The 17,650-nt window shown below is 39.5% G+C and overlaps 1 protein-coding gene across 5 annotated transcripts in view; it reads left to right on the forward strand.

Moving 5' to 3' along the window:
* Positions 1 to 17,650, forward strand: part of ANKRD12 (ankyrin repeat domain 12) — a 114,560-nt gene that overhangs the window by 90,021 nt on the left and 6,889 nt on the right. For all 5 annotated transcript variants that reach the window (XM_030836625.2, XM_030836627.2, XM_030836626.2 and 2 more), the window contains 2 exons: positions 1,893 to 6,607; positions 13,800 to 13,898. In XM_030836625.2, coding sequence (XP_030692485.1) covers positions 1,893 to 6,607; positions 13,800 to 13,898 — 4,814 coding nt within the window. The remainder of the gene's footprint in view (positions 1 to 1,892; positions 6,608 to 13,799; positions 13,899 to 17,650) is intronic.

A 17,650-nucleotide genomic window follows, 5' to 3' on the forward strand; every position in this document is an offset into this window, starting at 1 on the left:
GCTGTTGCTTTGAGAAGCCTGCTTCCCTTCACTTCTCCCAGTATACTGACTCTTTCCCAAGTGCACCCGTTGGACCTAGTGCCCACTGCCATTTTAGCAATTTTCAGGTTGTGTAACTGTTACAGCGCAGGACTGTGTTCTTTTCATCATGTCACCTGTAGCACCTAGCACTCTGTGCCTGGAGGAGCATAATAAATATTTACTTAAGATTGATTCTAAGTGTCGAATTAAGGTTTTGTGAGATATAAAAAGGAAAAAACCATTCCCAATTTCCAGTAAAACTTACCTAATGAGAAATAATATAAATAGAATACTTACATATAAACCCTAAAAAGTCAAGTTCCTAAAAACGGCAAGGGGAGAACAGTCCTCAAGAACAAATTGTAAACAAGGCACCAATAAGACAAAATAATACCTGTCATATCAGTACATATTCTTGTATTCATTTAATCAAGGAGCAGAATAAATACTACTTCCAAAACAGCTGTTCCTTTTTTGCAGCAAAAAGTTCTATGGCTTGATACTCTGTATTGCAGTATTGATAACTGGGAGTGGAGTTATGCTTACAAGCAGTTGTAATTCCAAAAATGTTCTTTTTTATACCACATGTCAATATAACCGTGTCACTCATTGGCACTTAATAATAGTATTGTCTTAGAATATTACCACATCCTCTGCGAAAATAAGATTGTGATCTCTCCATAGCTCCTATCCAGTGCTCAAAACCTTATAGACACTCTACAATGCTTCTGGAATTTGAATTTCCATGTAAAGAGAATATTTGGGAGTTAGATCACTTTAGAGGAAGCTTGATGTATTAAAATAAATTTATAACTTTAATATTAACAAATACTTAGCCAAAAAAGTGTTCAGTTACTTTTTATAATGAGTTTGGTTTTTTCCTCTTTTGGTCAGAGGCCTCAGTTTTCTTTTAATTAGAGTTCTGGGTTTTCTTTTCAGTTGGAGGCCCCATGTATGCAATGTACATTTCAGCTAAGAAAAGATGCCCAACTAGGAAGAAAATAAACTATAAATAAAAAAACTAAAGAATAAAATAGCTTTTTTCTAATTATGTATCTATTCAATTTATCTGTTATAATCTTGACTGTGTAATTGGGGGATATATTTCTTTTTTTTTTAATGGATAGTAAAGCAGATAGTCATGTATCTTATATAGTTAAAACCATTCACCTTTATTCAAGTTCTATCCTTTATGGGAATCATTTGCTCTTTTATGCTTTTACTAATAAAATTCTGAAGCATATAAAACGATCTGTGATGTTTACTTAATTATAAACCCTTTAAGTTAGTGATTGTTAGTCTTTTTTGCATCAAAGAATTCTACTTAAATATTCTCTCTCCAGGAAAAAAGAAACTGTACATATATGTAAAATTTTATAGGGGACTTCCCTGGTGGTCCAGTGATTAAGACTCGCTGCTTCCACTTCAGGGGATGCGGGCAGGTTCCATCCCTGGTCAGGGAACTAAGATCCCACATGCCGCATGGCACAGCCAAAAAAGAAATTTTTTTTAACATGACATTAGTAGCCAGTGTTTTCCTGAATCCAGTCCCCTGAGTTATGAACCTCTTCATTATATTATACATACATTTTAATATTGGATACGTCTTTTTGGTATCTGTTGTAAATCCAGTGTATTGTGTGCTTTTAGAAGTGTCACGGGGTGTCATCCTGAAGCAGATTCTTTATCAGGCTTTTCCACAAAACTGTAGCAGAGTTCTTACATATTGCTGTTGTATTATTTACATATAAATATGATTTTTTTCTCTGAATTGTTCGAAATATTTGATGTATATGCTATATTTTTCTCTCAGTCTTACTTTTCTGACAGTTGTCTCTTGACTAACAGCAGATTTTCCTTTCTTATTCTAGATTCTGAAGAGGCTCGGTCTGTAAATCCTTCCAGTGTTGATGAAAATATTGACTCTGAGACAGAGAAAGACTCTCTCATCTGTGAAAGTAAACAAATAGTTCCCAGTAAAGCAGCTCTTCCATGTGCCCTTGATGAGTATGAGTTCAAAGATGACGAGGAGGAAGCAGTGAACAAGATGATCGATGGCAGGCGCATTCTTAGGAAAGAGCTGAGAAGAGAGAACGAGACTCAAGTAGAAAAGAGTAGCTTATTTGTAAAACAGGAGAAAGCTTTCTATCCTAAATCATTTAAAAGTAAAAAACAAAAGCCATCTAGGGTTTTGTATTCAAGTTCTGAAAGTTCAGATGAAGAAATTCTTCAGAACAAAAAGTGTTCTGCTCCATGTTCTGTCCCTGAAACATCGAATTCTGATATACAAACCAGAAAGGAATATGGAGTTTCAAATGAACACAAACAGAAAGGCAAAGTTAAAAGAAAATTAAAGAACCAGAACAAAAATAAAGAAAACCAAGAGCTGAAGCAAGAAAAAGAGGGGAAAGAAAATACCAGAGTAACAAACTTGACAGTTAATACTGCACTAGATTGTTCAGAAAAGACCAGAGAGGAGGGGAATTTTAGGAAATCTTTTAGTCCAAAAGATGATACTTCATTACATTTATTTCATATTTCCACTGGTAAATCTCCCAAACATTCTTGTGGACTCAGTGAAAAGCAGTCAACACCACTAAAACAAGAACATTCTAAGACATGTTTATCACCAGGAAGTTCTGAAATGTCATTACAGCCTGATCTTGTTCGGTATGATAATATAGAATCTGAATTCTTGCCAGAAAGTTCAAGTGTAAAATCTTGTAAGCATAAGGAAAAAAACAAACATCAGAAAGATTTCCACTTAGAATTTGGTGAAAAGTCAAATGCCAAAATAAAGGATGAAGATCACAGTCCAACATTTGAAAACTCAGATTGCACGCTGAAAAAAATGGATAAAGAGGGTAAAACATTAAAAAAGCATAAATTAAAACATAAAGAAAGGGAAAAAGAAAAGCATAAAAAAGAAATTGAAGGTGAAAAGGAAAAATACAAAAATAGGGATGGTGCTAAAGAGCTGCAGCGGAGTGTGGAATTTGATAGAGAATTTTGGAAAGAGAATTTTTTTAAAAGTGATGAAACTGAAGATCTATTTTTAAGTATGGAACATGAGTCCCTAACATTAGAAAAAAAATCAAAGCTGGAGAAAAACATAAAAGATGATAAATCAACCAAGGAAAAGCATGTCTCCAAAGAGAGGAACTTTAAAGAAGAACGAGAAAAGATTAAAAAGGAAAGCGAGAAATCTTTTAGGGAGGAAAAAATAAGAGATTTGAAAGATGAGAGAGAGAATGTACCAACTGATAAAGAAACAGAATTCAGTTCTTTAGGTATAAGTGCCAGTGAAGAGTCTATAGGGTTACATTCAGTGGAAAAGGAAATAGAAATTGAAAAACAAGAAAAGCATATGAAAGAAAGTAAGGAAAAATCTGAGAAACGGTTTCAGAGTAAAGAAAAGGATGTTGAGAAGGCTGAAAGAAAAAATTCTGAAAAAGAGAAGAAGATAAAACATGAGCATAAGTCAGAGAAAGACAGGTTAGATCCTAGTGAATGTGTTGACAGAATAAAAGAAAAAGACAAGCTATATTCACATCACACAGAAAAATGCCATAAAGAAGGTGAGAAGATAAAAAACATTACTACCGTTAAAAAAACTGATGACAGAGAGAAAAGTAGAGAAAAGATAGATAGGAAACATGACAAAGAAAAACTTGAAAAAGAGAGACATCCTGCAGAGAGCAAAGAGAAGCACTTGATGGAAAAAAAAAAACAATCAGATAATACTGAGTATACTAAATCAGAAAAAAGCAAAAATAAAGAAAAAGATAGGGAGGTAGATAAAAAGGAAAAATCTAGAGATAATGTAAATATAACTAACTCCAAACAGTTCCAGGAAGAGAGGAGGTCAAGTATAGCAGATAGCAATAAAGCACAACATGAAAAAACTTTCTCTCTTAAAGAAAAAACAAAAGATGAGCCTTTGAGAACTCCTGATGGAAAAGAAAAAGACAAAAAAGATAAAGATATAGACAGATACAAAGAACGAGACAAACACAAGGATAAAGTTCAACTAAGTAGTTCACTCAAAGTAAAACCCGAAGCAGATAAGCCTAAACCTAAGTCATCACCAGCATCAAAAGATACTCGACCCAAAGAAAAGAGGCTAGTGAATGATGACTTAATGCAGACCAGCTTTGAGCGGATGCTAAGCCTTAAAGACCTAGAAATAGAGCAGTGGCACAGAAAACACAAGGAAAAGATTAAGCAAAAAGAAAAGGAACGGTTGAGAAATCGTAATTGTTTAGAACTTAAAGTAAAAGATAAAGAAAAAACAAAGCATGTACCAGCTGAGTCCAAAAATAAAGAACTTACTAGGTCGAAGAGTTCAGAGTTGACTGATGCTTATACCAAGGAGAAACGTTGCAAAGATGCTGTAAGTAACAGGTCACAATCTGTCGACACCAAAAATACAGTGAATTTAGGCAAGTCATCCTTTGTTTCAGATAATAGCTTAAACAGATCTCCTAGATCAGAAAGTGAAAAGCCAGGTCTCAGCTCCAGGTCCGTATCCATGATTTCGGTGGCTAGCTCAGAAGATTCTTGCCATACTACAGTGACAACCCCAAGGCTTCCAGTGGAGTATGACTCAGACTTCATGTTAGAGGGTTCAGATTCCCAAATGTCCTTTTCCCAGTCACCGTTTTTGTCAATTGCCAAATCTCCTGCCCTTCATGAGAGGGAGTCGGATAGCCTGACTGAACTACCAGAGCGGATTAAAGCATCTTATACGAGCAGACTTCCAACAGCCCATCTCCGGTCCTCCTCGGTAGAAGATGCTAAACTAGTTATGAATGAGGGGAGACCAACTGCAGAAGTTCGAAGATGTAGCATGCCATCTGTCATTTGCGAACATACAAAACACTTCCAAACAATATCAGAAGAAAGCGGTCAAGATGGCTTAGTTGTGCCAAGAGATGCTTGTCCTTCTCCCAAACCTGAGGTACCCTCGGATGTGCCTGAAAGAGAACTTTCAAGTGCGTCTAACACACATTCCAGTTTTGCAGCCTCTCCAACTAGATCTGTAAACAGCAAATACACTTCTGCTGATACAAATGGTATCAAGAGCACTGCTGCAGTGGGCACTTTGATGGACAGTCCTGTGTATCTAGAGCCGTCTAATCAGGTTGGTGTGATCCAAAGTAAATCATGGGAAATACCTGTTGATAGACGGGAGGCATTAAGCGCCAGTGACTTCATCTGCCCAAATTCTACTACATCTGATCAAGATTCCTCTGTTCAGGGTTTTTGTAACTCTGAACACAAAATATTGAAAGAACAGAATATTGATTTTGTATCCTTGCACCAGACTGAATTGCCAGGAAACACTTGTGCTCAGGATCCAGCATCCTTTCTCCCTTCACAGCAACCTTGCTCTTTTCACAGCCAATCACTTTCAGATGCTGAATCTATTTCTAAGCCTAGATCTTTGTCATATGTTGCCAATCAAGAACCAGGTATTTTACAACAGAAAAATGCAATTCAAATTATCAATTCTGTTTTAGATACTGATAATGAATCTACAAAAGATATGGAGAATACTTTTATCCTAACAGATGTTCAGAAGACAGATGCCTTTGTCCCAGTGTTCTCTGAAAGCACTGTTCAAGAAACAGCACCGAATTTTGAGAAAGCTAATACTTTGCCTGTATTACCATCAGAAAAGGACTTTAATGGAAGTGATGCCTCTTCCCAGCCAAATACACATTATGCATTTAGCAAACTGATGTATAAGTCTTCCAGTGGCCATGAGGCTGAAAATAGCACTTCTGATATTCAGGTTATTTCACATGAAAAAGAAAACAAACTGGAGAGTTTGGTTTTGACTCATTTGAATGATAAGTGTGATTCTGATTTATGTGAAATGAATGCAGGGATGCCAAAAGGAAACCTGAATGAACAGGATAATCCAAAACATTGTCCTGAAAGTGAAAAGTGTTTGCTTTCCATAGAAGATGAAGAATCACAACAGAGTACTTTATCGAGTCTGGAAAACCATTCACAACAACCAGGTCAACCAGAAATGCACAGATATGGACACTTAGTTAAAGTAGAATTAGAAGAAAGTGCTGAAGATGATAAAACTGAAAACCAAATTCCTCAAAGGATGACTAGAAACAAAGCAAATACAATAGCAAATCAAAGCAAACAGATTCTTGCCACCTGTACACTGTTAGCAGACAAAGATACTGAGTCTTCATCTCCTCGAGGAAGAATAAGATTAACTGAGGAGGATGATCCTCAGATTCACCACCCACGGAAAAGGAAAGTGTCACGTGTGCCTCAGCCTGTGCAAGCAAGTCCCTCTTTACTGCAAGCAAAAGAGAAAACTCAGCAGTCTCTGGCAGCCATCGTGGACTCTCTGAAACTAGACGAGATCCAGCCGTACAGTTCAGAGAGAGCAAATCCGTATTTTGAATACTTGCACATAAGGAAAAAAATCGAAGAAAAACGCAAATTGTTGTGTAGTGTTATCCCTCAAGCACCTCAGTATTACGATGAATATGTGACATTTAATGGATCGTATCTCCTGGATGGAAACCCTTTAAGCAAGATCTGCATCCCCACAGTAAGTAACCTCACTTGATACACACCTGCAACCCGTTCACTAGGAATGTGACGAAAGTCATGTATAGTTTTAAATTTTCTAGTAGCCACATTTTAAAAAGTAAAAGGGAACGGGCAAAATTAGTTTTACTATTTCAGTGTCAAAATAGAATCAATATAGAAAAGTTACGGAGATAGTCTGTAATGTTTTTTTTTCTTTTCGGTGCCGAGTATTTGGAATCCGGTGGGCTAGCAGTATGTCTCAGTTCAGACCAACCACGTGTCAGTCTGTGCTCAGTAGCCGTGTGTAGGCTGTGCTACCTTACTGAACAGCACTGGTCCATGGTATTTTGTTCCTTACCTGCTTTTTCTTTCAACCCTAAGGAGTTATACTTTTATTTCTCTGAAGGGTAATTCCTTTCCATGTGCTTTTGATCCCATTCCCTCCAGTCTTCTCTGGAACCTTCCTCTATGAAAACACTTCTTGCTAATATATTTTAAAATTTTCTCTCTCCACTGGCCTTTATCCACCCACTGTGAACATATTTGGGTCTCCTTCATCCCAGGGAGAAAAAAGTTGCCCCTTGCCTGTCACAGTTTGTCTAGCTCAGCCTCTCTCACTGCCACAGCTTGGAGAGTGGTGTGTGCCTGACGTCTCCTCTCTGTCACTTCCTGTTCCTCCCGTCACCGTTATGTGCACTGACAAAGCTCACCAATGAGCTTGTAATTGCCTGATTGTTTGGCCTCTCCCTTTTTCTTTCTACTTGATCTCTGTCATATTTGATATCGTGACCATCTTGTTCATAAAACTCCCCCCACTCCCCGGTCTTTCATGATGGTGCACTCTTTTGGTCCTCTTGCCTCACTAATCTTTTTCTGTCTTTTTATGGCTCCTCTACCCACTCCTTAAACATCAGAGTTCTCCAGGAATTAAATTTTCAGTCACCTTTCATTCAGTGAGGTCCTGTCTCTTTCTGTGGCTTCAGCAGTCTTCCACACACCAGTTAGTCCCAAAAAATTCTGTTGAGCCATATCATCTCTGTTGATCTCTAGACTCAAATATAGGTGTGTCCTGGGCATCATCACCTAAACGACCTGAGGCACCTGTAATGGGCTTGCTTCCCCAGGAAGCTGACTCTGAGACGGTGAGCAATCCCTGTCTGTGAGGGAATCAGAAGCGGATAGAGCAAGCTGGTGAACTGAAATAAATGCAGGTGCAACAGTGACTCAGGGCACCTGCGGGAGCTGCTAACGGGGAGTCTACCCTCAGGGAAGGAATGTGACCTTGGGCTCCCCGCGTTCTTTGGGGGAGGGTCTAACCACGCGCCCACTCCCACTTCAGACCTCACACAGACCAAAAGGGAATGAGTTACCACCCGCTCCCTTAAAAACAAATTTGTATTTTTTAGTGAGGACACCCACAGTAGAAAACAAATTCTGACCATTCTACCTTCCAGAATCTGTACCTTCTACCACTGCCTTCGTTTAGGGCCCTCGTCATTTTATCTCACTCTCAAGGTCGCAGCAAGTTTTTCACTTCTTTTTTCTCCTAGTTTCTTTCTACTGGAGCATTCTCTCTTGTTGTTAAATTTATTTCCCTTCAAAAGCAATAAAAAGCTGTTTCCTTATTGAAGTATCTCAGCTGTGATTAGTTGGCTTCCCATTGCCCACAACATAAAACCCATATCTAAGCCCAGCGTAATCATTCATTCACAGTCTGACCCCAGTCTACCCCTCCTGCTTCATCTTCTCACCACTCATCCAAATCACCTAGTGTTTCAGCCAAACTGAACTCACTCTTCTTTGGAATCTCTTGTTTCACTACTTGGGTTCTTTGGCAGTGCTCTTCCCTCTATGCGAAATGTCGTTTTCGCTGGGCCCACTTTTCTCTCCTCTTCCATCGGTTGTACCCACTGTGATATCACCTCTGTGCAAGGTCTTGTCAAAGCAGAATTGCTTGTGTCTTCCTTATATCTCCCCTGTTATGTTGCAGTTAACTGTTTACATGTCTGCTTCTCCCTCTGAGCTATAATCCGATTAAGGGTTACGACACTTTTGATCTCTTGTAGAATGAGTCTTACATCTATCTTCAGCCCTTAATACACTACTGATTTCCATAACCATGTGTCTAGCTGCTTCTGGACGTCTCCTGAATGTCCCACAGTATCCTTAAAATCATTATGTCCGATACCAAACACGCTTATCTTATCTCAGAAGTGCTCTTTTTGCTCCATCTGCTTCAGTTACCATCATTATCTGTTATCTCACTTCCCAGGCTGGGAACCCAAAACTCAACTCTCCCCTCTTCCTTCCTGTCACATCAGTCACTAAGTCCTATTGATTCATCTCACTTCCTTTCCCCTCTTCTTTCTTACCACTGTCATGCAGGGACCTCATGACCTCCTTAGACTACTGCATTATCACACATGTGAATATAGCGTAATCAGATATTCAAAAATTGCATATGCATGTAATTCATAACTGTGCTAAGCATAGTGCTAACTGGATATCAGAAATGAGCAAAACAGACATTCTGAGCAGCTGCCATAGGTTCTAGTCCAGTCTCTTCTAGGCTAGTCAGTCTGCTTATTGTCTGGATTCCTTATTTGAAACTCAGATCTGATTCATGACTACCTGGTTAAACATCTTCTAAAGAAGACTCAGTTTTCTATAAGCTAAGTCCCCACTCCTGCATACATGGTCCTCCCATGCAGGCTTGGCTGTGGCTACCACCCTGCTGTACTCGGTGGTCCCCAGGCCATTCCCTGCCGGTTCACAGCCTGCCTTTGCACATGTTCTGTCTTTCCAAGCCCAGCTCAGAGGAGGTCAGACAGAGGAATGGTGATTCTTTATTCCCGCTTTCACAGAATATACCTGATGCTAGTGCCTTTTAAATCTTGGACAGAGATTTTGATATTACTCTACTAATAGTAAACAGTAGTAGATTTAAAAGAATAGAGTTGCAAATAAATTTGTCATTCTTTCAAATTGTCAGCAAGATAATTTGTTAATGATTCAAAAAATATAAAGCTAATAATTTCCTTTTTTCCTTTATTTCTTCTCAAAGGATAAGAACTTTGAACTGAACTATGTTTGTATCATAGGGTTGAAATATAGATAAAGCTATAAAGAACACATTTAAATTTGAAATTTTTACAAACTGTTTCACTAAAAACAATTTCTAATAAACCGTGTTAGGTTGCCCTTTTAGCACTGTCTGCCTGCTGATACGTATATGTATGTATACACGTGTATATAGCGTGATGCATATTTGTGTATATGTTATGCATGCCTGTGTTTACTATCAGCTTTGCTTATTCCTGCAAAGATGATGTGATACAAGGTTAATCCCCTTGCAGCAGTTCTGGGGATATAACTTTAATTAAATTAGAATTTAGTCATAATCAAGTGTTGTTTCAAAAGGGGTTATAAACAGAACTTACAATTGTTTCTGGATGTAGTAGGGAATTTTTTCTTTGTTTTTAGTGAGAATTACTAAAGTAGAGAAACACACAGTACAATGTAGTAGAAAAACTAGTAGATTTTCAAGTAGCATGCATGAGTTTGTCTAGATTTTGCTGCAAACCACCTGTGTGATCTTGAAGAATTCGCTTCACTTCTCTGATCCTTAGTTTTGATATCTGTAAAACAATAATGTCTACCCCACCTCAAAGCAGGTTGAAATAGTATATGCCACAACCCATTGAAAACTTTAAAACATTGTGCAGATTTAAGAGGTTGCCATTATTTTACCCAGCTCAAAATTACTTTAAGGGTCACATTTACTAGAGCTAATATGCGAACCCTCCACCTTTTGCTCATAAAAAGCTGTACTTTTGAGTTTATTGGACTAAAACTAGTTTATTTGAAACTTAGTTTTTGAAAAATAATAAAGGCCAGAATAACAAAAATTGTTTTTTTACATTACTTTCCGTATTTACTAATATTTTATCCATTTGTTTCCTTTCAGTCTGCTAATTGCCTTTTTGTCAAAGTGGTTTCTTCACTTTGTCTATGTAATCTGATTATAGAACCTGTTAATAAACGTGGTACGTTGTCTCCAGAGTCCACTTACATGTTCATTCTTCTATCACATGCTTTACTTAAAATTTAGCCAGAATGCTGCTGTTTTTCCAGAGGAAATAAAGGGAAGAAAAATAAAACTTTAGGTCAGGTTCTCAAAACTCAAATGAACAGGGGGAGGAAAAAAAGAAAAAGACTTGTCACAAGGTGGTATACACAGAAACCCTACAGAGGGGTGGAGGTGTGGGGGATGAGGAGAAAGGGTATCCCGAGGAAGCTGTCAAGAGAGCTTCTGTTCTAGAGACTCCTGGGACTCACAGATGCTAAAAAAGACAAAATCTCCTTGCCTGATTTACTTACAGGTAGATGAGGAAAACAGCAAAAGGAAAGTTTCCTCAAAAGTCTCCATATAGATACTTCTCTATAGATTGATATATGTTGAGAATTCCCAAATTTATATATTTTGCCCAAACCTCTCTCCTCGGCTTCTTTTTTGCTAACTGGATAGCTCCACAGACTCAACATTTCAGCACTGAACTTGCCCCCAAACCTGCTTCTCTTTCCTTGTGCCCCCTACTGTGGTCTCTATTACTAGCCATCCAGTCCTCGTGCTAAGGACCTACAGGTCCTCAGCTGCTCCCTTTTTTTTTTTTTTTTTTTTTTGTGGTACGCGGGCCTCTCACTGTTGTGGCCTCTCCCGTTGCGGAGCACAGGCTCCGGACGTGCAGGCTCAGCGACCATGGCTCACGGGCCCAGCCGCTCCGCGGCATGTGGGATCTTCCTGGACCGGGGCACGAACCCGTGTCCCCTGCATCGGCAGGCGGACTCTCAACCACTGCGCCACCAGGGAAGCCCTGCTCCCTCTTTTTTATCCTAAATCAGTCAGTTACCCGCAGTTTTAGACCCCCATCTCTTCCACTCCCTCCTCATCTAACACCAGTGTAACAGTGATGTGTTTCCTTAATTCCTTGCCTACAGTGTTGTCCCCCTAATATCTTTTCTCCAAATATAGCAGTGAGCTATTAAGACCTTCCACTGGTTCCCCATTACATACAAAATTTACCCTAATGTGCTACAAATAATATGTGTTCCACAGTATGTTAATTAAATACCTTCTCCAGTAGGGAGAGAGGGGTGTTTTCCATGATCAGATAAGTTTGGGAAACACCATTTATCTAAAAATAAATAGATTTCTTCACTGTAGGACTTCTGAGAACTATTAAAATTTAATTTGCTAATTACAAGATACCTAAATAAGTACATATAATACAGTGTTTCCCAAACTTACTTGTTCTTGGAACCGTTTCCAGTAAATCGTCTCTATGCACCCAGTGTTCTGTGGGTCATGCTTGAAGAAACGCTGTTTCCAGAACAGACTACAAGCTTTATTACTGGGCCCTGCTGCCCTCTCCACCCTTGTATCCCACCCTTCCTGCCCTCACATTGATGTTCCAGGAACTCAGGACAGCCTGCAGTTGCCTCCTGATACCAGAGTGTTCTCATGCAGGTGATTGTACTGTCCTCTCGTGTGTGAATTATCTCCCTCCCTTCTTTCCCTTTCTTTCTTCCCCACAACTTATTTCTCTTAACTCTTTGCTCTGGCTCTTCCTTTAAGATAGAGCTCAGGCATAACCCTCTCAAAGAAGCTTTCTCTTGACACTCCGGTCTCAAAGGAGTAGATATTTGTCCTCTGAGCTGCTTGAAGGATGCCCGTAGGACTTCGCAAAACTAAAATAATAGCACCAAACTCTACTCTTGCCTCTCATGAAATTTAAAGAAGTTTACAGACACAGAAATCAAATGCATTACTGCAGTTAGAGAACTGAAAAATGATCAGCCCCAGTAAGTTATTGGTATTGTAGAATTTTCTGCATTGATTCAACTGATTGTTATTTGACATGTTTTTAATTCCCCATGATTCCTATAAACCGTTTACTATTTATAAATAGAGTCTTGATTGGATCCAGGTTTGTGTCTTTGGCAAGAGTATTTCCTGTATAGTACTGCATAATCCCTGTAGCACCACATCAGGAAGCACACAGTATCTGCTTGTTCCCCCTTCAGAAGAGTCCCCAGAGTTATTAAACTGTGCCAAAATGTGCTGAGATAACCTTTGTTACTTCACTCTAATATGCTGATAGTAATTAAAACCTTGGGGGGGGATATAGATACTCCAAGAGGTAAAGGGAGACTATTCAGGGATCACAGACAGTTACTGCCATATTTGGATGTCTCTTTATATTAACGCTTGAGTGTATGCATAGACTGAGTCAGCTTTCTTTTGTTTTGTTTTGTTTTTTTGTTTTTGGTTGCATTGAGTTTCAGTTGCAGCACGCAGGATCTTTGCAGAGGCATGCGGGATCTTTCGTTGCGGTGCACGGGCTTCTAGTTGTGGCACGCGGGTTCCAGAGCGCGTGGGCTCTGTAGTTTGCGGTGCACGGGCTTAGTTGCCCCGTGGCATGTGGGATCTTAGTTCCCCGACCAGGGATCGAACCCACATTGGAAGGCGGATTCTTTACCACTGGACCACCAGAGGAGTCCCTGAGTCAGCTTTCTTAACCTCCAACATCTACCAGAAAGCACAGTTCACTATAATGATCAATTTAGAGATGAACTAAACATAAGCTTTTTGGAGCATGGATAGACAAAGTAATTTACCACATATAATAAAGTTTGAAAACGACAACTGTATTAAAGACAATTTCATGTATTTTTATAAAAGAGTTAATTCACTAAATGTAAAATTCAGCACTTTAGTGTTTGGAGTTTATCATGTCTACAGAGAGATTTCACTTACTATACCCTCAGACTGCTGTCATCTTTAGGACTGTTTGCTTGGTGTTTTGTGTGTTTTTGTTACTCCTTCCTCCCTGTCTTTGAACTATCACTTACTGATGCTCTAAAATATGTCTCTGTATGGCAAATAACTGCCTTAGTCCTAATGTGCTCTTTGGAATTTGCTGTGGCCTCAGAATTAAAACATCTGAGTTTTCTGGAATGCTCTGCTTTGTTTCAAAGAGTTGAAATTGAGAAGTCACAACCAGTTGTGTAATTGTTACTATATTATTTAATTCAAAGAACAATCGAATTTGTTTTCATTAAGTTATACACTAAAAAGTTTTAATTTTATAGGAATAGCTGATTAGTGTAAATAAAATCTAATGTTTTCAACTTTTTTTTTTTTTAATTAGATTACACCACCACCTTCCCTGTCAGATCCACTTAAAGAGCTTTTTCGACAACAGGAAGTTGTAAGGATGAAACTTCGTTTGCAACACAGTATTGAAAGGGTAAGAAATATTTAAGTTTACATTTATGTCAAAGATAACTGTATTTTAACAATAGATTATAATTGCCTACAGTTTTTTATTAGTGACTCTTCCTTATTTAAAGCCATTTTGGGAAATGGTTTGATTTTATCTTGTGCTCATGCAATAAGATGGAGAATTTTTAAGCCTGATTTAGGATAGCTGCTCCCATGTTACAATTCATGTTCAGTATATATTTGATACATTGATATAAGAATCTCTAATAATTCCTTATCATTTGTCAAATTTGCAGAACTGTAGCAGTGAATTCCTATTTCCAAAGCTTTGGAATTGTTGCTTGGTACCAGCTACTGTAGTACAGACTCGTACCAAGGTTGTGCTCATTGGTCCTTTTAGGTTCTGCTTTAGTATTCCAGTTTCTGGTGGTTAGTTTTGGCATGAAATGACAGGGGGAAAAACCTATCTAATTATTTATAGATATCATCAAAGTAACTTGGATTGACAAAAATAATAACACCTTAATTTTTTGTGGGAGAGTCAGGGACTTTCTGCAAATGTGATATAAGCTATGATCTTTCTTTACAGACATACACACATATTCGTATACAAGCAAAACCTTGTATGCAATTCCTTCGTACATGATTGATTTCCTAGGGTAGAGGTTCTTAACCTTTTTTGTGCCATGGATTCCTGTAACAATCTGGTAAATATAAAACCTTTCCTCAGAATAATGTTTTTAAATGAAGAAAATTAATTTATAGCATTACAGAGAGAAAAGCCATAAAAAAAAGAAGCACTGAAACAGAACTTACAACATTGTGCCTGACCCACGTCAGTGCGATGTGTTAGCAGTAAGAAGTTAGGTCCTATAACCCACATCAATAGCTGTTTCAGCCATCAGGCATGTGTGAAGTCACCTGGTATATATTCATCTATGCATCTAACCATGTTTCAAAAGCTGTGCTGCCTTACAGACAGTTTAGAATTCTCATTTGAACTGTGTAATTTGCAGAACTTTAATAGTGAAAATGACTCACATCCTTCCACTTATCCACCAGCAAACAATTTAGAATTACAGAAAACTAGAAAGCAACTTAGAAGTCTGACCAGTGTGAGGACAAACAACTCTGCCATTTGGTTCTACAGTGGGAAGAACTAGTTGGTAGTTGGCCAGCTGTGTAGTGTAGCACAGGTGTCTCTACATGGAAGAGCTGCCATCACATGTCATACCGTAGCAGGTCTAATGACTATTGGAATTTCAAAGAAGAAATTAGTATAAAAACTTGGGGGCAATACTTGCAACAACTATAACAGGAATTGAAAATAGTTGTGATTTCTATGGATGACAAAGTTGCAAATACTTCTGGCATCACTGTGGTTTGTGGCCTACATTGATAATTGAAAGAAATGCCAGTTGGAGGTGAGCAAAAATAAAGATGTAATTTTTCCCATTCAGGTTCACAGATGACCTTCCCCTCATTCTGTCCAGAGGCTTCTTAGGAGTATGAGGACCGAAGGCTAAGAACCTCTGTTCTGAGGGCATTTTTCCCATAGAATATGATAACATTTGAATACTGTGCTAAATGAATGAACACATCTTGCAGCCAGAGCCCCTGGCCCCTTACCTGCCTCCCCAAGAGCCCCTGACTTCAGAGCCACCTCGCATCCTACCTGCCTCCCCAGGAACTAAGAGGAAGGCAGTACTTTGGGAGAGGCATAGCCCATTCTCAGAAGACATTGTATGAGAGGCTCTGCTCTAGAAGTTCAAAGACACAGCATTAAGAATGATGATCTAAAGTGGAATATGTAGGCTATCAGTTAAGCCACATATCTCTGTTAATTATCTTAGGGGAGGGGGTCTGACTTAACAAATGTATTTCTGGGACTTCCCTGGTGGCGCAGTGGTTAAGAATCCACCTGGTAATGCAGGGGACACGGGTTTGATCCCTGGTCTGGGAAGATCCCACATGCCTCAGAGCAGCTAAGCCCATGTGCCACAACTACTGAGCCTGCACTCTGGAGCCTGCAAGCCACAACTACTGAGCCCGTGTGCCACAACTACTGAAGCCCATGCTCCTAGAGCCTGTGCTCCTCAACAAGAGAAGCCACCGCAGTGAGAAGCCCACGCAATGCAACGAAGAGTAGCCCCCGCTCACCGCAACTAGAGAAAGCCCACACACAACAACAAAGACCCAGCGCAGCCAAAAATAAATAAACTAAATGGATTTTTTTTTAATGTATTTCTTTCTTGTATGGTGAAAAAGATTTTTGGTTATTGCTCTTTATCACTGCAGGACTACAACCAACTTTTTTTTTTTTTTTTTTTTGGGCTGTGTTGGGTCTTTGTTGCTGCGCGCAGGCTTTCTCTAGTTGCAGCAAGCAGGGGCTACTCTTCCTTGCGGTGTATGGGCTTCTCATTACGGTGGCTTCTCTTATTGTGGAGCACGGGCTCTAGGCACGCAGGCGCGCGGGCTTCAGTAATTGTGGCACGTGGGCTCAGTAGTTGTGGCATGCAGGCTCAGTAGTTGTGGCACCCGGGCTTAGTTGGTCCACGGCATGTGGGATATTCCTGGACCAGGGCTCGAACCTGTGTCCCCTGCATTGGCAGGCGATTCTTAACCACTGTGCCACCAGGGAAGTCCCCAGCCAACTTTGTAGAAAGTATTTTTCCTTCTAGCTATTTTTTCTTAGTATCTGACCACGTGTTTGGATATTTATCACTTAAAGTCCCACCTTAAACTTGCACTTAAATTCATAAATTACAAGTATTGGACTTAACTCTTCTCTTTTGAGTGTCATTTATCACATAACAATTTATAGCAGATTAAATAGGACTGTCAGGGCTTCCCTGGTGGCACAGTGGTTGGGAGTCTGCCTGCCGATGCAGGGGACATGGATTCGTGCCCCGGTCCGGGAAGATCCCACATGCCATGGAGCGGCTGGGCCCATGAGCCATGGCCGCTGAGCCTGCGCGTCCGGAGCCTGTGCTCCGCAGCGGGAGAGGCCACAACAGTGAGAGGCCCGCGTAACGCAAAAAAAAAATAGGACTGTCTATTTAGCTTTTCACTAAATTATAAATACAGAAAAACTCTACAGTAATGCATATTTGGATATAATGTGGCCTGCATTCTCCAATGGGGGAAGGATAAATTTCTTGTCAGTTGAGGGGTGAATAGGCAACATGGTGGGGACAAGACCAGCCACATGTTTAGTCTTCTCCCAGCCCAGCCTTCCAGACAGGCTAAGGTCTGCAGCTGGACCTCAGGAATTCCCATCTGCTAAATGCAGAGGATTGCCTATATTGGCATTAACCTTACAAAAGAGTGACTGTGTGTTACATAAGTGGAAGTTTTGGATCCCACTTAACACATTAAGGCAGGATTGTACTGTGATTGTCAGAGGTTTACAAGTACAGTTGACTCTTGCACAACATGAGGGTTAGGGGCACCAACCCCTCGCATAGTCAAAAATTAACTTATAACTTTAGAGTCAGCCCTCCGTATCCACATTTCTGCATCCATGGATTCAACCAGCCATGGATTGTGTAGGACTGTCGTACGTATTTATTGAAAAATACCCATGTATAAGTGGACCTGCTCGGTTCAAACCCACGTTGTTCAAGGGTCAACTGTAGTTAGCATTAGAGTACAGTGTGTTTGTTGCTATGAAATATTCATTCTAAAAGAGAAGCTGCCACCACAATGGTGTATCACGTCAGAACAGTTAGAATGGATATAATAAAAAAGACAGACAAAAACATATATGGGCAAGGA

This window comes from Globicephala melas, chromosome 13 (genome assembly GCF_963455315.2).
Source record: "Globicephala melas chromosome 13, mGloMel1.2, whole genome shotgun sequence".
Taxonomy (NCBI): Eukaryota; Metazoa; Chordata; class Mammalia; order Artiodactyla; family Delphinidae; genus Globicephala; species Globicephala melas.